This window comes from Malania oleifera, chromosome 8 (assembly GCF_029873635.1).
Source record: "Malania oleifera isolate guangnan ecotype guangnan chromosome 8, ASM2987363v1, whole genome shotgun sequence".
NCBI classification, from domain to species: domain Eukaryota; kingdom Viridiplantae; phylum Streptophyta; class Magnoliopsida; order Santalales; family Ximeniaceae; genus Malania; species Malania oleifera.
Genome location: NC_080424.1, coordinates 64,780,819 through 64,805,393, shown reverse-complemented (window position 1 = coordinate 64,805,393; position 24,575 = coordinate 64,780,819). Strand labels below are relative to the sequence as shown.

General features: G+C 37.2%; 1 protein-coding gene across 1 annotated transcript in view; it reads left to right on the top strand.

The window, feature by feature from the left end:
• Positions 1 to 24,096, top strand: part of LOC131162331 (uncharacterized) — a 33,666-nt gene extending 9,570 nt beyond the window's left edge. The window contains exons 3-6 of the mRNA XM_058118685.1: positions 5,220 to 5,355; positions 12,274 to 12,411; positions 12,513 to 12,634; positions 23,671 to 24,096. Of these exons, the coding sequence (XP_057974668.1) occupies positions 5,220 to 5,355; positions 12,274 to 12,411; positions 12,513 to 12,634; positions 23,671 to 23,833 (559 nt within the window). The 3' untranslated portion in view covers positions 23,834 to 24,096. The remainder of the gene's footprint in view (positions 1 to 5,219; positions 5,356 to 12,273; positions 12,412 to 12,512; positions 12,635 to 23,670) is intronic.
• The last annotated feature ends 479 nt before the right edge of the window (positions 24,097 to 24,575 follow it).

Below are 24,575 nucleotides of genomic sequence, written 5' to 3'. Positions count from 1 at the left end.
TGCACTCCCTTTCTTTTTCTCATCATCATTCATAACACAGTTAAAATCTCCCACAACTAACCAGGGATCTGTGATTTGAGTACTGAATTCAACAATATCCTGCCATAAAGGTCTCCTAGCTACAATAGAATTGAAGCCATATACAAAACTAACAGCAAACTTCTTAGAAGTAATAGCACATTTAACAGGACAGTGTAATACCTGAGCATTTTTCCTCACTGTCTGAAGCTGAACTTTCTGAGAATTCCAGAAAATTAATATCCTTCCTGCTCTGTGACAGTCAAAATTATTCTCCTGCTTCCATATTCTAAATTTTTTAGACATCAGGTCCCCAAGAGTAGTTTCTGACATTTCAGTTTCCAGTAAGCAAACAATATCCAATCTATATCTTCTAATGAGGTCCAATACCCCTTTTTGCTTCAGGGGTTTATTAAATCCCCTGATGTTCCAACTGGCTATCTTCATTTAGCTTTAGAAGGGGGTTTTAACCCCTTTCCAAACACTAGAGGATTGAGATGTGGAACTTTTCCTTTCTTCTTCTTCCTTTTTGGTATGAATTCTTAAACCTTCTCTTTCCCCTTGTCTTTCATCTTCGAAGTTCCCATTTGGGGGGATCTACAATTGGCCACTTCAACCCCATCTTCCTTTGCCCTACCCTCTTCATTATCACATCCTTCTCCTACTTTCTCAGTTTTTTCCTTCATGCCAGAATTACTGTCCTTCAAAACAAGCATCTGATCACCACCATATGACAGCACTGCATTATTAATTGAAGTGCCCTCACTGCCAGGACCAGGTCTCAATGGTAGAAAAGGCACACTGCAGATAGTATTTCCATCATCTGAGTTCTTAACTATACCCTGAGATTCATCCCTTTCACACAAAAGATTGTTTACACCCTATAACTGGGAAGAAGAGGATTTGTCACCAACATCATTAACATCCTCAGAAGGGTCAGTGTCGGTCCGGGTGTGCGTCTAGAGGGGGGTGAATAGACGTCTTTTGCGGATATATAACTCTTTTTACAAAATGAATTTGGACTAGAAACAAGTGAAATATATCACAATAAATAACAAGTAAAAAGATTCACAACAAATAAATAGTGAAGGGAGAGAAAATCTCAACACAACGATGTTAACGTGGTTCGACACTAAGCCTACGTCCACGCCTTGAGACCAACTCAAGGATTCCCAAAATCGGCTAAGCAATCCTCCTTCAAGACGGAGAAGCCTTTACAATCATAGGTACACACCCCATCTGCTCACCAAGAGCTACAACAAGATGCTCACCAAAAGTCACCTTACAAAGGCTCACAAAGAACCCCTCAATACAACAAATCAAAACAGCTAGATGCAACTTCAAAGTGCTCCTTTTTGAGCTGATAATACAAATCAAACCTCCCACTACTCTTTTTGTAAATGTGTGTAGGACAAGAGTAAAGAGCAAGAGAGTATGAGCAAATATGAAAACCTAGGAATGAATGCTCAATCAATGTGCTTAGCAACCAAGTGCTCAACTAGTATGAAATGAATGCACAAGACTCATATTAAAGGGCAAAGGGATGAGCAGCTCTCTGGAGAGCCGTTGGGCATTAATGGAGAAAAGACAAGTTGAAAACTAGCCGTTAGTGTGCATTAAATGTGTTATGCCGCCCGTCCCTCGTCGACAATTCCATGACCTCGTCGATGAGTCTTACACATGCATCCGTCGACGAATCCCCTGTGTTCGTCGATGAGTCTTCTCTGCTGAATTCAGATAGGTCTCGGTTTCTCTTCGTCGACGATTACCTTGTATACGTCGACGAGCCACCCATATATATTCATCGCAGAATCCCCTGTATTTGTCGACGAGTCTGCTTTGAGTTTTTAGGTGGTCTCGGGATCTCTTCGTCAACAACTCCCTTGTGAACGTCGACGAGTTCCCTTTATGTGTTCGTCGACGAACCCCCTGGTGTTTGTCTACAAGTCCATTTGTTTTACTTATATAAGGACCTAAATGGATGTAGACAAGTCCAAAAATGGTTTTTGTTCAAGTTAAAGTCCAATCTTGTCCAGAATTAATTTTTACCAATAATAAGATGTCTTGGTTTGACAAAATACGTTTGAAAGCCATTTTGATATCTTATGCAGTTAGGTGACTCGATATGCATGTGTGAGCTCGGAATTCATGTTCTAACCTATTATGAATTATATGCATATGTAGTTTGCTCTTCTCTTGCAAGATACTCTTGACCACACCATATTCACAAGAGTTGTAACCTATATCCTACCTCTCACACACACAACCCAACAAAGGTACAATTAATGTAGAGTTATATATATATATATATATATATGCTTTGTTTGGGTGGTTGAGCTCCGGATGTGCCATATGTGGAACTTTGTTGATGGTCATTTGCTCTTTGTTTATTCGATATATGTTTGATCCTTGTTCTTGCCTTGGAATCGTCCTGTATATCTGAACTGAACTTGAGGAAAAATGTTAGCATACTTAAGAACCACTGATGGGTTGTTGTCATCAAAACAAGCTGGAATGAGAATCCTTAGCTACTAGGGCTAACATTCAGCATTCTCATAAGCATTAGAATCATCCTCTTCGTTAACCTGGGCATTTTCTGAGGCAACACCTTCACCCTGAGGCTCCTTGATGTTACTAACAATCTCTTTTTCCTTATTTGCAGCTGTCACTCTGGTATCACCCCCTTCCTTGTCTGGTTTGGATGTCTGCGCAGTCACTTTAGGTTGATACTGGAGACCCCCTGGTCTTTTAAAATCTACCTTGGGAGTACAAAAAGCCTCCGTGTGACCCATTGTCTTACTTTTTTTAACAGAATCTCGGAAATCCTTCGTATACCACCTCTTGAACTATTTCAATATCATCTAGTAACAAGATCTTCACATTGTACTTAATTCCTTTAGCAATATCAACTTCTACCAAAGCTCTAGCATACGAAATTCTAGCCTTGTTAGTGGTTAACTTATCCATGCAAAGCGGTCTCCCAATTTCAGAGCATATCCTCCCCATAGCTACAGGATGCCATAGTGCAAATGGGAGATCCTTCAATTGGATCCAAACAGGGACCATTGTTCTTTGTTCAAGGCCAAACTGAAAGAACTTGGACATTCTCTTTAATATTGAAGTTCTACCATAAATTAAGTATGGCCCATTCATTAGGACCTTACAGAGGTCCTCCTCCTTCTAAAATTTGAAAACAATCCATCCCTTTTCATGCTGTATTGATTCTACCTGAACATTCCACGATCTAACCAGATTATTAAAAGCCACCTTACCAGGAAATTTGCCTGTGAAATAACCCACCAAGTGCTTGTCGGTTATCCCCTCAGAGCTGTACATTTCAGCAGCAGTTATACGAGCTCCATCTCCACTAGCAGCAAAAGCTGGCAGAGAACCACAGTTGGAGGGATCCCTGTTCTTGGCAAACAGTTCAGTCCATGGAACCCTCTTATTGTTTCTTAAGATGGTTCTCTCTTCCCCACTTGTTTTCTGATCTACCTTCCTTGCATCAGGCCCTTTCTTGTCTTCCCTTTGCTCATTCAATTTTTCACTAACCCGATCTTCAATGTCATTCGTGTCTTTCAAACCCCGAGTATCAGAGTCCGAGGGGTCTTCATCATCCCATGCCTTCATTTTTCCATCAACACGACCTCTGATTAGTTCTTCCATGCCTTTCAAGTAATCATCCAATGGCCCCGTACTATCCAGTTCTTTGTCATTCAAGGTCAAAGGAGTTTCCTTCACCTTCTTCCCTTCTTGGTTGCACTAGATATTTCCATCACTCAAACTACAAGTAGATGATCCACAACACACTCCCACCTTCTTCTGACTACACTTCTGCAACACTGAGGAGGTAGCCAAGTTCATTGTCTCATCCTGAGGAATCATTTTACCCATCTTCTTAGTATACCCAGATTCCATCTCGTTTCCAGTTCCCCGAGCACCTTGCATGCCCCTCTGAGTGCGAAGATCCTCCAGTAACTCCAAGGAAGACTTCAGACCACCCGAGCCACTACTGCTTCTCTGGCTCACCATTTTAGCCAGTCTTTCGAACTCTGCCATTATCTCAATATGTTTCTTGTTTACCCATTCATTCCGGCATCCACTTTGATTTCAATAAATCTCAATGCAAACTCTTCCTCCTCTTTCATTTCTGCCTCCCGATTTGAAATCCCAGCAACCCTAGGAGCCCTATGATGCCCCATTGCTGAACTGAAATTTCAAATTTCAAACTTCTCGCGTGAGCAGGAAAGTGAGAAGACAAAACTTCAAAAATTAAAATCACAGAATGAAGCTGAAAATCAGACTTCAAACAATCCAAACACCTTCAGACAGTCCAGACAATATCAAATCCAGCCCCAACCACAGCAGAATGTTGGGAAATCGACAGATCAACGAAGGAGAACCAACCAAAAGCACTCACCCACTGTCATGCATCTTCTAGAGAGAAGGGAGAGTTTCTCTCTCTAACATGACTTTCTTCCGTGTAGTCATGTTGTTGGATTCATCAAACTTCGTTGTATATGCACTACATAAGAAAAAAAAGAAAAAGGGCAGCTCGGTGCACAAAGCTCCCGCATATGCGGGGTCTAGGGAAGGGGCGGACCACAATGGGTCTATAGTACGCAACCTTACCTTACATTTTTGCAAAAGGCTATTTCCACGCCTCGAAATCGTGACCTCTAGGTCACTACATCTACCAAATTATTTCCTTCATTTTCTCCTCTCCAATGTATTTTCAAAAATATTTTTTCTTATTTTATTGTTTGTTGTGTTGCCATTCATTTGTCATAATTTTCTCATTATCATGGGTTAAAAATTAAAATATAAATTTTGATATAAATAAACAGCTCGATCAATATGGATGTCTTTATTAAAATTTTGGCCTTCTTCTTGTTATTGTGGTGCAGTTTATTAAGTGATGATTTTTGAAGAAAATATATCTGCTGAAATCCACTATGAACATTTTTGAGTTACTACTTTTTTTCTTGCTTATTTACCTTGTTTCATTCCACCCCTTGACGGTAGGTTGTGGTCAAATATTTTATTCTTCTGCAAGTGTTTAAATTAGAGATTATGGCCATCTATAAATGTTTAGTGGCTATTTCATATTTATGAGATTAAAGCATGTTTCATGTCTCTTCGTACTTTCCAGCCGTGTAATTTAAGAAATCTGCTAACAATCAATAATTTCTTAATTGCAGTGACAGAACTGTTCCTTCTTCAAATCTTAATTTGCATTATGTTTACTGCTCCCGCAATCTTGAACGATGTAAACTTTGTAATGATATGATTCCAAAAAGACATGCTGAGGAACATTTCTTGAACACACATGCTCCGGTACATGAGTTTATCTTAAGCACTTTATTTATTTATTTATTTGCATTTTGAAATTCTGTGTTTCAAAGAATTTACTCACATGAAAAATTTATGGGGCTAACTTTACTAGCTCTTTGAGTGCTCTTTTGCTGAATGATGCACAATATAGAGATGAAAGAGAAACTTGAAATAAATTACATGTCAAGTGGTCAAGAGAAGCAGGAGAATAAGAGGTTCCAAGTGTGTATTTCTGCCAAGAACGATGTTCTTTTTTTTTTAATTTCCCCCCTCCCATGTGTTGGGGGGGGGGGGGGTTTGCAATTTGCTTTGGCTCATGTGGGAGCTACGTGAACCGTACATGCCAAGGGTGGTAAGTTTAAAACTCTGAAAAAATACTGTCGGAGGCAAAAGACGTTTCTTTTGTAGTAACTTTATTCTTTATTAGGTTGGGGGCACACAGTCCTAGGAAAGATTTTTGTTATAACCACAAAACATAAACCTCAGGATTGTACAGTCATCCTTGTGTTTTTCATTTATGAGCAATAAATTCATATATAATGGAGGCACCAGGTCTGGGGAAGAAATTGTTTTGCAACATCATCATTTATCTACAAGTAAAAAGCAAGTTAAATACTTGTTAAAACACAAGATACATACCTATATTTCACAATGCAACCAAAAAGGTTTTACTTCCATTGACAAGCTCCTTACATTGTGCTGTACTTTATACACAATGGTTGCATTGTATTTCACTTTATTATTTCTTTTGATAGAAAAAGAAATTCATTTGATAAAGATAGAATTTACAAGCAAGAGAGAGGACATCTCCTTAACAAAGTCTGATAATCATCAGGAAAATAAAAAAATAAAATTGCAAAAATAAAAAAATGACAAAAGAAACTCAAGACGCCCTAAGAAGAGACTTCCAATCGCTCTGAACTTCCAAAACACACATTCCCTTGAATTTTTCCATGGCCATACACCATAAAGAAGCCATAAAAGGAATCTTTTCCCACACCAACCAATATGGTAACCTCTTGCCTGCAAATATATATGTGGATTACGTTCCTTCCACAAACCCCAAAACACTGCAAATATAACACAATTCCATAATGCAATTCCTTCCTTCCTTCCTTCCAAACCCCACAAAAGAAATTGCCAAGAACTCCTCCACTGTTCTAATGACAAACCCAACTTTCTTCAAAGTAATTGAATACCTTGTTCCAAACCTTCCATGCAAAATACATACAAAATGCACGCTTAGTGTCTTAATACCACACTATGGTACACAAGTGGGGCTTTCCTTCAATCCAAACTTGAAATTATTATGGATGTAGGAAGTAGGGGGAGCAACCAGGAGCTCAGTAGACATTCTTAATTCCCCCTTATATCTATAAAAATTTCACCATATTAAAAATGTTATTTCTTTACATGCACGCATGTTCATACTGTCATGAACACATTTCTTAGTCTAACCAATCTCCTTATCAATAGTTACCATCACAAGACATTCAAGTAGCACATATTTGAACATCATGTCAACATGGTAGTGCTATCTCAATGAGTTCCAATTTTCATCTCAGACAAGTGCCAATTTTCAGTTTGGCCAACCATCACTTAACGCGAAAATCTCCGAAGGTTTAGGGCCTTTCACCCAAGGGAGATGCAATCCTAGCTTGCTCAAATTTCACAATATCATGGCCACAAAGAGGAAACATAGCCCGACTATTTTATATAACAATGATTCAATAGATGCATGCACAAGCTATGCCGTAGCAAGTAAAACTATTGCCCTTACAAGATCAATATTTAAAAATGGGTAGCCCGGTACTCAAACCTTACCTTGCATTTTTGCAAGAGATTGTTTACACACCTCGAACCTGTGACCTCTAGGTCACACGGCGACAACTTTACCATTGCACCATATCAATATCCATCACATGTAAATTTCCCAACCAAAACAAAAACATACAGCTATGAAAAGTAGCCACATCTTAAAATCCTCCTTGTTTTTGAGAGGGTGTCAACTCTAAAAATAAATTTGGAGAAAAGTGGTCTAGCCAACATTAATATGCCTCTTGAGTGTGTTAGGGAGTGGGCTTCAAAGGAATTTGGAGAAAAGTGGTCTAGCCAGCATTAATATGCCTCTTGAGTGTGTTAGGGAGTGGGCTTCAAAGGTGGGGTGTGGTCTTTTAGAGTGGCCTTTGACTTACTTAGGGGTCCATGTAGGGGGCAAATCTAGATCATCCATGGATTTATGGAATCCGGCGGTGGAAAGAGTGGCCAAGAGGTTGGATGGTTGGAAGGGGGCACTTTCTTTCCTTGGGCGCAAAATTACCCTTATTCTGGCTTGCTTATCTAGCATTCACTTATATTATTTGTCAACTTTAAAATTCTAGTGGGGATTGCTAATAAGTTTCATAAAATAATGAGAGATTTCTTATGGTACGAAGTTGGAGGTTTTTAGGATCATTTAGTTTGGTGGGAGGAGGCTTGCAGGTCTTAAGAGGAGGGAGGGCTGGGTCTGGGAAATTCGATGTCTAAACACATCATTCTCCTAGATAAATAGTAATGGCGTTTTCCCTTAGAAGATCACTTCCTTTGGTATAAAGTGATTAAAAGTAAGCATGGGTTGGATGTGAATGGGTTACTACTGTTAGTTTGTGATGTTCTTCAGAGAGTCCATGGAAATCTATTCCTTGGATTTATCCCTTATTCACTCCTCACATTAATTTTGTTATGGGGCGGGGTTCTCGGACACTTTTTTGGAAAGATCCCTATTCGTGGTTGGGAAATGATGTTCTATCCATATCTTTTCCTCGCCCCTTCCGATTCAGCTCAAGACAAGATAGTATGGTTTCTTTCTCGATGGTCGATATGGGTAAACCTCTAGTTTATTGGAGTTTTTATTTTAGAAGATCTCTAAATGATAGAGAGATGATGGAACTTTCCTCTTTGTTGTTGTTATTGAATAATTGTCATCTTTCTTTAGATAGGGATACTCGGACTTGGGCTTTGGATCATTTGGGGGTTTATTCTTGTAAATCTTTTTTCGAGTTTTTGACCTGTTCCAACTCTTGTTTTCCTCTATTTTAATGTATTTGGAAAGCCAAAGCTCCTCCAAAGATTAAGGCTTTCATTTGGCTGACTGTGCTGAACAGAATCAATACTAATAGTCTGTTGCAAATTAGGAGACCTTTGAAGGCCTTACCTTAGATGTGTGTGCGTGCTTTGTTGTTTGAATTCTGGATCGGCTCCTCATTTGTTTTTACATTGTGATTTTTCTTGGAGCATCTGGAATAATTTATTTGGTGTGTTGGGAGAAGCTTGGGTTTGTCCAGCAATGTTGGATGGAATGTTGACTATCTCTTTTGAGGGCTTGCTTCGGTAGAAGAAAGGATAGGAGGACTGAACTGTGTTAGTGTGGAATATTTGCAGTGCTGTGGCTTCATGGTTGGAGCCCAAAGGACGGATTTTCAGATGGAAAAAATTGAACAAACAGCTGGTTTGGGAGAAGATTCATTATTTTGTTTCTTTATGGTGCGTTGGCTTTGGTTTCTTCAAGGGAGTGAGCTTTTTGGAAATTCAGTGTGATTGGAGTAATTTTTTGCTTTGACATTTCAAAGTATTTTTTCATTTTTTTTAAGGATTTTTTCCAGAATTTTGATGGGAGATGTCTTTTCTCCTTTTTGTAAACTCTTCTCTTTCTAATTAAATCTCTTCTTTTTTTTATCAGGAAAAAAAAACAAGATCTTCTTTCCTTATTTGGATTCAATTTCATACAAGTTTCCACCCCTTTTCCTCTTGAATACCCAAAATCTCTAGATGAATAAATGAAAATTAAGGACACCTACCTTGATCATCAACTTCTCTAATTCATTTTGAGGTTCCTCTGAATTTTAAGTATTTTTTCCCGTATATTCCATGAATATCTTGATTTTTGCGGAGTTTTCTCTTTAACTTAATTGTGTATTGAGTTCTTTCTGGTATGCATCTCTAAAAGTGGATCAGCATAGCAGCAACTTGCTGCGAGCTATTTGCCAAGTGTCCCCTTCTAGGTTGGAAACAGGACAGGGCAGTGGCAACAAGGGCTCTACAGTGCGATCACTTGTTTACCAGGTGTCTCCTGGTTTTAGCATGCCCCTCTTTTCCATTTCCATTTTAGGTTTTTTCTATTTATGCCCCAACTCCTATGTTATTATGTTTTGACATGGGCTTTCTTAATCTCTGTTCATCTACTCCTAGCTCTAATAAACTAAATGAAATTTCCAAAATCAATTAACATAATTAATGTAAAACATGCTTAGCATAAACTCATTCAATACAAAAGCAAAAACAACAACCATGCAATTTATGAAAATAATTTAAATTTACCATGGTGTCATGGTCTCATATCGGATGTGTACTAGGGAGATCTTGGACTTATAAGGATGGTTTGAGCTCCAACTATGTGAGGCGCTTTTTATAGGACAAACCTGTGAGTCCAATGGGCCAAAGCAGACAACACCTCACTGAAGTGGGGCCCGAGACTATTACATTTGGTATTAGAACCACCCTAGGTGCACTATTTGTGGGTGGATTCTACACAAATGTGTAAGCCACTTTGACGAGGGTGTTAGAGATTGAACAAGAGAATATGTGATGGTCACACATCGAATGTGTATTAGGGAGATCTTGAGCTTATAATGATGGTTTGAGCTCCAACTATGTAAGGTGCCTTTTATTGGACAAACCCGTGAGGTCAGTGGGCCAAAGCGGGGCAATACCTCGCCCGAAGTTGGACTCAAGACCGTTACACATGACTTAAAGAGTGTGGTTATCAAAGTTAGTGACTTTTTTCCCCTTTGGGTTGTCCTCCTAAGTGGATGTTCAACTTGTAGGGCAGGCAACGATATGGCTTAAAGTGCTAAGATTAGAGCATCACCTGCATGTTAATGTTAGATATTGAATGTCCTTGTCAATTGTAATTGTAAGCAAAAATATTGCAGATTGGTTATAATAGTCTGGTTTTAGCTGTCATCCCATTATGATAGATGCATTGGTTACCAAATAAGTTGGATTCTCTATGCGTGTGGATCGTCTCTAATGTAGGTAATTCATCTGTCACCTTTTGTGGGAATTGAAAGATGAATCTTGGGGGGTTTATGTCTATTCATTTTATCTTAAGGAAGAACTGTTATTGTAATACTTATTTCATTCTCATTTTTTGAAAAATGACTCTGGATGCATCTCTTTAGAAAAAAATAATCTCTTGAAGCTCTTGTTGCCATCTCCTTTGAAAAATAACTGCTACTATGTTATACTCTAGTAAGGAGACCTCCCTAGTGGAGGGCAAATGGACTTGACTGTTGCCATGTTGCACTCTAGCAAGGAGATGTTGCTCACAGAAGGCAAGTTGGAAAAGTCGAATTTGAAAATGGGATGTGATAAATAAAATTGAGAAAGTGAGAAACTAATTGGTTGAGGCATGTATCACTCTGCCCTTAGGGAAGATTTATCCCCTCCAATGCAGTGTAGAAGGCTTATTGGCGTCTACCCCTTGGATACAACAACCCTTTCGATTGACGTGCACTCACCAATTGGGTGACATGAGCAACATAGCTTGGTTAACCTAGACAAATAAAATGAAATAGGAAAACATAATCGGTTCAACAACATGAGAACTTTCAAAGAAGAGTTTGTAAGGAAGAAGGAGAAATCTGTAGCAAATCACGTTCTCAAAACATATCTAGCCTCGAGTATATATATATATATATATGGACACACACACACACACACACACATGCATACAAATAACTATTATAAAATGGTCAACAACGGTCATAAACCATTTTTATAATTGTTAATAAAATTAAACAAATTATTTAAACAACTGTTAAGAGGAGAGAAGTAGTAAAAACTTTTAAAACACCTTTACACAAAATACCAACTATTCCCATTCATTTCAAAAGACTAGAGAATATCTGAGTTAACTTGCTAGAATGTAATGTGTCATATCTGGTGCCTTTTGGGCTATGAACCAAACCAAGGAAGATAAGTTGTGACCAATGAAAGTATGGCGAGACATTAAGTCTCTATGAACCGTAATTCCTATTGTAAGTCAAACAAGCTTACCATCTGCATTACAATGTTAAATTAGTTGTTCAATGCGGATTTACGCAAATAACCCATGCACCTCACCGGGATTTCATGAGCGGCCCAACTCCTCACTCATATAGGTAAAACCATCAAGTGTGAATTGCAATTAAGCACAACACCCACAAGTGCTCAACCTCACACATTGCAGTCTTGCACTATCCTCACCATAAGAATGTATACAACAACAATAACAACAACAAAACCAAGCCTTAAGTCTCACTAGGTGGGGTAAGCTATATGAATCCTTTTCTACCAATTTATGCGATCATGGACCCTTTCTTTTGACAGATTCAGGGCTATTAAATCCGTACTCACTATCTCCTTCCAAGTTATTTTAGGTCTACCCCTACCCCTTTTATTACCCCCCATAGTAACTCACTCACTCTTCCTCACTGACGTACTATATGGCCTACATTTACCCACTGGCTAATTACAATCTGTATTAAAATGTAGTTGAATAAATTATTTTAAGAAATAGGCTATGTATTAATTAAAAGAAAGAGTGAACCAATGAATAAAGAAAAATAGAAAGTTTTGGAGGAAGGAAAGGAAAAGATGCGATGCAAACTCAGATTGTTATTCCAATACTTGCTTTCTCACCATCTTTGGACTATTTACATTTAAGTCGTCATTAAAGCAGTTGCACTTAATGGAGGGGGCTTTAGTATGAAAATTTGGACGGACTTTGTTCTAATAAATGGAGCCAACCTAAATCATTGGATCAAACATTGTTGAATTGGAAGAATTTATAGTCAATATGTATGTGCTCACCAAGTTAGTGATTCATTTGTGTTGGGGCAGGTATCCTGTTCACTGTGCAGTGCAACAATGGAACGTGAAAATTTAGCTGTCCATAAAGGTGAAAATTGTCCCCAAAGGATTGTCACATGCGAATTTTGTGAGTTCCCATTGCCGGCAATTGATCTATCTGAACATCAGGTATTTAAATTCCAACAACTTTTCAGTTAAAAATTTATTTTCCAGATGAAAATATTATAGTAACATTTGAGTGTAATGTGAATGTTGCTTTGTAATTTCAGGAAGTATGTGGCAACCGAACAGAATTGTGTCATTTATGTGGCAAATATATTCGACTGCGAGAAAGGATTTATCATGAAACAAGATGCAATGGTGTCCCAGATGAAACTGTGGGACCGTCCAGGTATTCTGCCATCAATTGTTTAAATTTCTAAGTGCATTATATTTCAATTTTTTAGTAGCATTTGTTATAACTTAATTAGTAAGCATACTAACCATGTTTGTCATGCTATCTTGTAGATGTTTAAGATATTAGGGGATAAGAATAGGATCATAAAAGTTATGATTGTTTTAGGACAAGAATAATTAATGTCATTACTACTCGCACTGCTATAGAAGGCAAATTTTTGGGAAGATATGAATAATAAGGCTCCCACACTATTGAGGATCTGTGGAGGGCATGATGTGTGTAGTCTTACCTTCCTGTTTGGAGGGACTATTTCTGCGATTTGAACCTCTGACATTCAGTTTGGAACTTAGGATGTAAGACCTTTACAGTTGAGTCAAGGCCTCCCTTCTACGAGCCTGAAGAGTAGGTATCCTACATGTCTTGGACACTAACTCCTGCCTGACATGCTGTCACATGTGTCAAACACATGTCAGAAAGTAATTAACTTTTATTTTTGGACATGGCTGAGACGCTTCCTTACAGGCCAAGGAGATGTTCAGGACTCTGCTTGCAGCAAAATGCTGCATTTTGTCCCCACTTAACACCCCCATTCCCCCACCTGCCACCCCCCGCCACCCTGAAAAGAAAATTGAGTGGAAGATTAGAGACTGAGAGTCAAGGGTTCATTGACACTGGAGTGGTTGGACTTTGGAGCCCTGGTGCCATTGCTCTTCCCTTGCTGAGCACTGCTAGATCTCCCAACCCTCAGATTCCCCCCTCTCCAAAGCCATTGCCAATTTGCGGCTTTCCATTAATCTTTTTATTTTGGTTGTGTGTTTTTTTTACTAGTTGGGTCATGCCCATTGCACACCATGTCATGCCATTGAGTTGCTTTTCTATTGTTGGAAAAACATTCTCCAATATGAATGTAGTTGATAACTGTGGTTTGTAAAATGTGCAATTGATTTTTTTTTTTAAAAAAAAAAAAGAGAGATTTGATTAAGGAGAAAATTATGTATGAATGATGCTTATATTTCATTCTAAATTAAAATTATCTCAATATTTGTCATTGAAAAGGAAAAAAATGCCTAAAAGATATGTATTTTTATATTTATTAATGTATCCCTACCTTGTCATATCCTTATTTTTTCAAAATTGTTGTAGCTTTGCATCGGAATCATGTTGGATCTATGTTGGAATCAACGCTTCTTGTAGTCTCGCCCTCAAAGGATATGAGAGGAATTGTGATTCTAGGAACCCATTAAATGTTGAATGCAGTTCTAAATCTATGAACCATGTTTTGAATGCAACTAAAACTGTTTTAAATTTGAATACTGGTTTATTTTAGTTGTTTTTAACTAATGGCTGAATATATGTGTGGTTAAGTTTAAGACTGTTAAAGAGCATTGTGTAAATTAGAAGTCCTAATCATAATGATACGTCTCTCTCCTTCTATTTATGAAATATGCCATGTACATATATAATACTCTTTTAACTCATGCACTAGCTTATGCTTACTAATACAACAATAACACACAGCACTAATACTGAATAATAAAGTCAGCAGAAATGTATCCCCTTAAACTAGAGCATAGACCTCACGTGCTCCTAGCTTGTTAGAAATCAATTTAACGTGAGCATCCCCTGGGCTTTAGTGAATAAATCAGCAAGATGGAATTCAAACTTCATACGAGTGGTTCAATGAGCTTCTACACAAGTTTCTCTTGTACAAAGTGACAATGAACTTCAATGTGCTTTTCTGTTGGTTTAGGGGAAACATGAATAGCAACTTGATTATCACACATTAACTCCATGAACTGAGAATTGTAAAGCTAAGTAGCCATTCGACATCACTATCAAAAATTGTAGAAATGGAAACTAGAAATGAAAATCAGAAACTAAAAACTAGAAACTAGCAACTTATTTGTCTAATAATGTATATAAAATTTTAATTTAAAAAAAACTTAATTTCATATTTAAATCAAATAATATTATAAAAATATGATTAAAATAATAAAATTGAAAAATAATACACATTCAAAGATACAATAATAAATATAAAATTTATTATAATTATTTTACTTTAGTTATACTTTCAAAATTTACTTTACAATAAAAATTTTATTGGTCATGACAATTGAAAAATAATGAAGATATAATTGACTTTATTGTTATTATTTTAAAATTAATGTATGATTTATTTTAATTATATTTATATTCGTATGATCATTTATTTTTATTTTTATTTAAAAGTGTATAAAATTAATGATTTAATCCAAAAGAACTATTTTTAGATATTAAATATTCTGGAAATAGGCTGTCAAAACAACTGAAAACCATAAAATTTGGTTTTCGGTCTTTTCGCAAACAATTGAAAACCAACAATAGAAACAAAAAGCTGGCAACATAAGCAAATGCATTTTTTATAATTTGTTTCTTCACTATGCAAAAGTAGAAATAGAAAATAGAAAACTGAAAACAACAACGATACCAAATTGGCCCTAAATTTTTCCAATGTGTTCTTTAGCCAAACAACACATTAGTGTAGGCCATGGCATGATTCCTGTACTCAACACTCAACTAGGCCACCAAAGTTCGAAACCCTAACAAGAACAAGTACCCAGTTGTGGATCTTCTCTCAGAACATGTGTGACCCTGTTCTTGATACAAGAGACCTCTTCGAGGTGCACCTGTAGGGTATCCCAAGATATGAATGACTGCATTCTAGTGACTTGTTCTTGTAGAATCAAGAAATTGGCTCACAACCCAAATATATTTGTTTGAATAACTATCAGATAATTCAACTTTTTAAATCTCCTCTAGGTTTAGCCAACAAATCATCCTCATCTGGAACTAGCTTGCTGTTAGGATCCATGGGTGTATCAACACGTTTGTATTCATATCCCAAACTCCATGTCTCAGCTAAAAGGTCTAGAACATACCTTCTTTGTTACAAAATGATCTGAATACTTCTCTACCCAAGAAGTATTTCAACAACTTCAAATCTTTGGTCTGAAATTTATTTTGTAGAAAATGCTTTAGGATTTGGATTCATGGGTGTATCAACACTTTTGGATCCCAATATCCCTATCTCAAACCTGCTTTTAGGATTCATGGGTGTATCCACACATTTGGATCCCGAGATCAAAAGGTCTAGAACATACTTTCTGTGTGACAAAACAATCTAAATACTTCTCTACCCAAGAAATATTTCAACAACCTCAAATCTTTGGTTTGAAATTTAGTTTGTAGAAAATGCTTTAGGCTTTGGGTACCTTGATTATCATCACTAGTAATCACCATTTCATCCACATACACAGGTAGAATTCCTACAAAAAGCACAATAGCAATAGAGTACAAAGTGCTATGCGGCTATTGTTGAAGATTGAACTCATATACTACAACAAAGAACCGACCAAACTATGCTCTGGGAGACTACTTCAAATCATACAATGATTGTTTGAGCCAACACACTAATCCTAACTACCCTTGAGGAACAAACTTTGTTTGTTGCTTCATATAGACCTCCTTGATCACCATGTTGGAAGGCCTTCTTTACATCTAAATGATGTAGAGGCCAATGACAAGTGGCTAAGGAAATAAACAAATGAGTAAAGGAAAGTTTGGCTACCAGGGAGTGCATATAAAAATGATCCAAAATGTACACGTAGAGTGTACCCTTTAGCAATGAGGTGGACTTTCAAACAAGCCATGGAACCTTTAGGATTGACCTTCAAGGTATATGCCCAATGACAACCAACCAGAGACTTAGGAAGAGGTTACTAGTTCCCAAGTGTCATTATTGTCTAATGAATGCATCTCTTCAACCATTGTTGTCCTCCATCTAGAATGGGATAAGGCTTTTGAGACAAAATTAGGAAGAGCAATAGTTGTTAGTGTACTAAAAAAAAACATGAAGGCAACAAGAAATTGTAGCAAAAGAAATTAGTGATTGGATATTAGCTACATCTGCGCAACTGCATTTACCTTTCTGAGCAACAATAGGAAGATCAACGGGAAAGAGGATCACAGGCAAGGAAACTAGTAGCGTTGAAGTAGAAACTGGAGGAGGCTCTCCTCCCTTGAATCACTGTTGCCTGTACACCTACAAATTAGGATTATCCAAGCAACAATGAGTTAAACTAGATGAATATGTAGGAGGATTGGACATAGTAATAGGTTAGGATCTAGAAAGCTAGATAGAGGAAGCAATTCACTAAGGTCAAGAATCAAAGAATGAGAACAATATGGTGTGTTCTCAAAGAAGGTAAGATGAGTAGAGACAAAAATTGATCTAAAAATGGGCAATAACATCAATAGACCTTTACTATACAAGAGTAGCCTAGAAGAATACATTTGATAGCATGGGGATCTAACTTATCTATGCCTGGGCTTAACTGATGGACAAAGGACACTCAATCTATTAGATAGGGAGGAAGTGAGAATGAAGGGTCCTTGGCGAAGATAATTGAATGTCGTATTTACCACCAAGGATAAAGGATAGCATTTTATTGTTAAAAGAACAAGCAGTGAGCACAACATCATTGCAAGAAACTTAGGGGACGTTCATTTGATAGAATAGGGTATAGATGGATCAATACTAGAATTAGTCATATGGGTGGTGAGTTGGGTACTACAATAGTCCTCAGAATTATGATTTTGAAGTATTGTGACAAGTACATCAAGTTGGGTCCATAGTTGAGGATAGAAAGTGCAAAAGATATTAAAAAAACTCAACAATATTTTATTAAATAGAAGGGGAGCTTAGGCGCAACGATAAGGTTGTTTCCGTGTGACCTAGAGGTCACGAGTTTGAGGCGTAGAAATAGCCTCTTGCTAAAATATAAAGTAAGGCTGCATACTATAGACCCATTGTGGTCCGCCCCTACCCCAGACCTCGCATACACGTGAGCTTTGTGCACCGGGCTGCCCTTTTTTATTTTTATATTTTATCAAATAGAGCAGAATCATCCTAGAATAGTTATCAACTATTGAGATTTTGATTAAATTAATAACTTAAAAGATAGGTCTCTCCATCTATTTATAATACAAATCAAATACATTCTAATGACAATAATACCCTTACTAACTCTCACAAATTAACATACTAACAAACTTAATAAGAATACTGAAAGACATAAATAACCTCTAACACTCCCCCTCAAACTATAGCATAAATATCATATGCTCCTAGCTTGTTACAAATAAATTTAACACCAGCACCCCCCAAAGCTTTGGTAAACAAATTAGCAAGCTGCATGTCAAACTTCACATAAGTGATAGTAATGAGCTTTTGCACAAGTTTCTTCCGAACAAAATTGCAATCAATTTCAGTGTGTTTCGTCCGTTCATGAAAGACCCAAGTTGGAGGTAATATGAAGAGAAGTTTGATTATCATGCATCAGCTTCATAGGCTGAGAATGTGAAAAACCCAATTCTTCCAGCATACTCTTCAACCAGACAAGTTCACAAGTAGTGTAAGCCATAGCTCTATATTCTAATTCAACACAATACCTAGCCGCTATAGTTTGTTTCTTACTCTTCCTAGAAACCAAATTACCACCAACCAAGATACAGTACCTGGCTGTGGATCTTCAATCGGAAGATGACCCAGCCTATTCTACATCTATATATCCATGAAGTGTGACCTTGATCACGATATAAAAAACCTCTCCTAGGTGCACCTTTGAGATATCTCAAGATGCGAATTACTGCGTCCCAATGACTTGTCCTCAGAGAACACTTGTTGCAAAAGATGTATCCTGCTAAGTGACTAAGATAATTCAACTTTCTAACAAATCTCCTGTATTGTCCAGGATTAGGTAGAAAATCACCCATATCTAACGCTAACTTGCTGTTAGGCTCTATGGGTGTATCAACCAATTTGGATCCCAACAATCTAGTTTCATTCAATAGATAAAAAACATACTTCCTCTGTGAAAAAACAATTCCCATGAGATCTAGATACTACCCAAGAAGTATTTCAACGATCCCAAATCTTTGGTTTGAAACTTAGTCTATAGAAAATGTTTGAGACTCCAAATACCTTTATCTTCATCACCTGTAATAACAATATCATCCACATAAACAACAAGAAGGATCCTAGCCAATGAAGTATGATGATAAAATACAAAATGATCCACTGCACACTGTCGAAGACCAAACTCAAGTACTACAACATTGAAACAACCAAACCATGCTTTGGGAGATTGTTTTGAACCATATAGTGTCTTCTTGAGCTGACACACTAAGCCTGACTGCCTGATGATGGAAACATGTTTTTGGGATGCATAGACTCTATCCCAACACTCACAAACTTGCAGCGGAACCAGTGTCAAACAAGATGAACAATCAAATCTAATTGAGACAATCGCAAACTATGTGAAGCTCCAACACAACCACAGACGAGGTGAATGACTTAATGACTGATATAGCACTGCCACAACCTCACAACTTAACTTACGGACACTGCCACTACTCCAAGAAACTCACAAAGAAGCCTTTACGAACACTGAACAACAACTAACAGATTACCACAAGTGCATGGTCAAAAAAGGTTGGATCTTTGGGCAAAAAACATTCCCAACAGCTTGATAATATGGTCTAGCGAATGAATCAAAACATATCAGATGGAAGAAGAAGAAGAATGGGGTTTGAGGGTTCTGTTTTTGGCTATATTGGTTTTGTGAAATAATGAAGGGTGAGCGAAATGATTGGTTTTGTGAAATAATGAAATAATGAAGGGTGAGGGGGAATGGGGTTTGAGGGAGAAGCAATGGGGTTCTGTTTTTGGCTATATGATTCATTTTTTTGAAATAATGAAGGGTGAGCTATAAGAATGGTTTTGTGAAATAATGAAGGGTGAGGTGGAATGGGGTTTGAGGGAGAAGCTGTGCAATCGGGTTTGAGGGTTCTGTTTTTGGCTATATGATTGGTTTTGTGAAATAATGAAGGGTGAGGTGGAATGGGGTTTGAAGGAGAAGCTGCGGAATGGGGTTTGAGCATTCTGTTTTTGGCTATATGATTGGTTTTGTGAAATAATGAAGGGTGAGGTGGAATGGGGTTTGAGGGTTCTGTTTTTGGCTATATGATTGATTTTGTGAAATAATGAAGGGGGAGGTGGATTTAACAAGAGCAGCGACGGGAAGGTGTCTTCCGGCGATAGCTGAGTATGATAGGGTTTAGGTTATCAGAGTTTGACCCCATGTTGAGATTTTGATTAAGTGAATGACCTAACTTGAGGATAGGTCTCTCCCTCTATTTATAATACAAATCAAATACTTTCTAATGAAAATAATACCCTTACCAGCTCTCACTAACAAACTTAATAATAATACTAAAAGACATAAATAACCTCTAACATTAACAAACGTTATTAACTTTGACGTGAAACAACTAGGAGCCCAAACATCAGAATGAATTGACATGAAAAGCTAACCACCCATTCATTGACTTGAGAAGTAAAAGGACCGCGACAATTCTTTCCAATTGACAAGGGTCACTCAAATTAGAACAAAACTTGAAGTAGGAACTTGTTTTAACTTGTTCAATGTAGGACGACCAAGGTGACAGTAGATTTGAAGTGATGTAGCATGCCAGAGCAGGAAATAGGAGGAGAGAATGACTCAAAGTAGTAAAATTCACCAGCTCACAATCTGTGCCAATCTTCGTCCTCATCATCAAGAAAGAAGATTAGAGAACAATTTAATGGCCTTGCAATCTTACTAACATATATGGGATTGAAGGGGGGTTTAGTAATATACAAAATGGAAGAAAAAGGGATCAAGGGAGTAAGATTACTGTTCCTATTCTCATAAGAATAGTAGTGAACCCATCAACTACTCAGGGTAGTCTTCAAAATATTAGAAGGGAAAGGAAAAGTTGGTCTCACCTATCATATGGTCAGTGGTGGCAAAGTCTATTGCATGACTGATGGGAAAGATACTTGATGACTTGCAAGCTGTGTAGGATTACCTTTTTGAGCAAAATATACTTTGTGTGAGATGCTTGTTTGGATGCCTAATACTGCAAGAACCTCGAATACTCCTTCGAGACAGATATTGTACATTGTTTGCCTATGGCTGACAAGTAGGCAGAGAACCTGCAGTGACTGGTAAGAAAAACATATTTTTGAGATTCATGGACTCCAGTCCAATCTCCACAAAAAACATCAATCACAAAAACACTGATGCAGCACTGCCAGAGCCCCAATTTTCAGTAATGAAGTGCTGCAAGTGGACTCGAAAGGGTTGGATCTTTGGACCAAAATCAATGACTATCAACTTGATATCATGCATATATGGATTCAAGACATAGGAGCAAATTGGCTGTCAAAAGATGCTTCACGATGCCTCACATGCTTGCACATGCAGTTGGATCTGTCAGCCTTGGGCTGGAGCGTGAGGGTGTGTAGCTAGGCTTCCGGCAATGGGATTTTAGGGGGCTACACATTACTGAGTATTACATTTGTAAGAGCCTAGCGTCTTTTCAAAGGCAATTAAGGACAAACAAACGAGGCCTTGGAATTCTTGGTCAGATGATCTTGGGACAAAGTATGGATGCTTTACTTAATAACCTTCAAGAGTCTACAAATATCTATATATATATATATATATATATATATATATATATATTTTAACGAGGTAGATTGTTTATTATCAGGTGAAAGTTTAGCTATGCACTACGCAGTGTTAGGTGTTAGATGTTATCATCAAAAAATGGAAGAAGAAAGGGTTACCTAGATGAACATAAAAAGTGGTGGCGCCTAAAGGGGAAAAAGAAAACATAATACAATTTACAGATAAAATGATAAAAGAAGATGATTGGGCAAGTAGGAGACAATATAGACACAAATACCCTCTGGAATGGGGTAACTAGTTCTATTAGAGATTTAGAAAAACATGTTTTAGGTGAATACAAAAGAAGATGCGTGACTAATAAAAGGAGCTAGTGATGGGATGAAGATATCTAGAGTTAAAACAAAATAAATGTGTTTTAAGATATTTTAACAATATATAAATATGGAAAAATTTGAAATGTATATAGAGGAAAGCGAAGATGCAAAAAAAGGGGCTTTTTGTGGATATAAACTTCGATTGTATAATACTTTGTATGCTAGACTAGGCACTAAAGAGATAAAAATGGGGCAAAAAAATATATTCAAACTTGCTAGGGCTAAAGCAAAGTTAAACTTGGTGTGTATAATACTTCATATATTAGACTAGGCACCAAAGAGGTGAAAATGGGAAAACCAAATATATATATGTGTGTGTGTGTGTGTGTGCGTGTTCAAACTTGCTAGGGCTAGAGAGAAAAAGTCGGGGAGCTTATTTTAATAACTTATTTAATAAAAATAAAGTACAAGGCATAAGCTTGGAATTAGGAAATGAGAGAACGGCCAAATTTTGAGATTTATCCATAAAATTAGAGTCAGTGAAGTCTAGTATGCATTGAATAAGATGAGAAATGGAAAAATCAGAGGACTAGATGACACCAAATGAAGTTTGTAAATGCTTAGAAGAGTTTATTTTACAAAATTAGTGGACTACGAAATTGTAAGTGGATGAAGGAAAAATACTTTAATACCTATATGAAAAAATAAAGGAGATTCAAAGTTGTAATAGCTACTAAGGAACTAAACTCATTAGTTAGTTTTATTTTCAGGAAAGGCAATTAAGCAAAGACTATGGTTAGAAACAAGGGTTTCAGAAAATCAGTTTGATTATATGCCCAGTGATCAACTGCATAGGCTATATATCTATCAAAAAGATCAATTGACAAGTTTAGGACAAAGAACAAACTCTTGCAAGGTTTTTAATAACATGATAGGGTACCTAAGAAGTTTTATGGTGGTTTTTAGGAAAAAACGGGGGGAGGGGTATATATATCTACAGTGGGGAATTAACTTGTGTTTGGATTATAGGGAGAGAATTTAGGAAATACCTAAAATGATGTTTCTTGGTGCATGTTTGCTGTCTTGATAGATGAAACTAGAGATGGAGTGGAATTCAAGTGGTATTATAGAGAGATCTCAAGGTTTCAAGATAGTAGAAGTGATATAGAATCCATATGTAATTTTAGTCATTCTATGAGGAATAGAGGAGTAAATATCAGATGATGGTCAAAAAGTTCTTGGTGCAAGTAAATTTTGGTACCTTGGATCTATTATGCAAGTTGAAAGAGAAAATGATGTAAAACAGAGGGTCAAAAAAATAGGTAGGGTGAAAAGTAGTTCTCCAAGTAATTGTGTGATTCTTGGACAGCTTCAAAATTACAAAGAAAGTTTGTAGGGTTGGATAACTGAGAAACATGTCCAAAAAATAAATGCAATAACTGCAGAAATGAGAAAACTAAGATGGGTGGATGGTAGAATTCTAAAAGATAAAATAAAGAATGAATGCATTATGGTAAGCTAGGTGTAGGACCTGTAAAAGATAAGGGGAGGTCATTGAGACGGTTTGAACACATGCAGTGTAGACCAAATAATGATCCTGGGGGTTGATTTAGTTTTTGGTAGTGACAATAGGAGGGGGAAGGTAAGACCTAGAATAGCTTGGACCAAGGTAGTAAGGATTTGACGGCCCTTCAAGTTTCTTAGGGCATTGTCCTAAATCTTGTCGAATATTGGAAGAGGATTCATCTGGCTGACTCACCTATTGGGACTTGGTTTGGTGGTGGTCATTGTAATTTTAAGATCTGTGCCTTTTGATTACCTATCTAAATTCCTTTCTACACTATCTATCATATATTCCCTGACGAAGCATAGTTCATATTGCTTTTTTCATTTCTTGATTTTTATTATCAGAGTATTGAGCTGGGCATTATCAGCATCATCATTATCATTATTTTTTCTTTATGCTTGTGTTATTTGAACAACTTTTCATATGCAGGCTGCCCCAAAAGTCTTTATTAATATAGATTTATCAATTTAGGGCATGGCTTCCTGGACTGCAGCACATTTTGGCTGTTCTTTCATTGTTAAGTGTTTCTTGGAAATATCTGGAATTCCAGGATCTTGCTAATCCTTTTCTTGTTCATTTGGAATGAGTCAGAAGGGATGCAAGGGCAGCTGAGAGAGATCGCGGTCCTCAAAGAAGGCAGCCACATGAATATTCACGGAGACGCCTTCTATTCACAATTGCAATAACTGGCATAGCTGTCCTATTGGGATCACTTTTTTTCCAGAGAAAAGCAGAGTATGGTCAAGTGCATTAGCACTGGAGAGGAAAACAATAGGGATACTTAAAAACAATGCTTTGAAGCTTTTTGTATTCCATTCAACCCGATATGAAACTATCTGAGAGAATACTGGCGTGATTATATTATATTAAGCTTGTAATCGTGTTGATATATTTGGTAGATTATCTGTTTCCCGCTACATACAACCGTATTGTTATTACCATTATTATTGTTGTTGTTTCCAAAGCTGCATATGAAAAGCTGATGACAAATATATAATGTCAATTTCTGCACCAAAATTTGCATATTTTCGCAAGGATAACACTGCTTAAGTCATGGTTTAAGCTGCTGGTTATGATTGTGCAAAATGTAGAGAAGAAAAAAAAGGAACATTCTGCAAATGAAATAACATTCTGATTGGTGAGGAGCCCAGAACAAAACCAGACACGCCTAGCCAACTAACAAAAGGTGACCAAGTGCTAAACACATCCAGGCTCACAATTTAAAATAGGGCATGTCTTCTCCTTCCATTGAGGGCTGGTTTGACTGGGAGAAAGAAAAAGATGACTAACAGCAAAATAAAAAATAAAAAAAATAAAAAATAAAAAAACTGAAAAAAATAGTCTTGCTGCATTTCTCTGAAAATTGCATTATTTGAGGTTTTGTTAATCAAGCCCCCAAAAATCAACCCTTGCAATACAAGCTGTAGGGATTTTCTTGTCCCTAACAGCTGCATCAAAATTGAATTTAATCTGGTTTGAACCCGAAAGGGACCAAA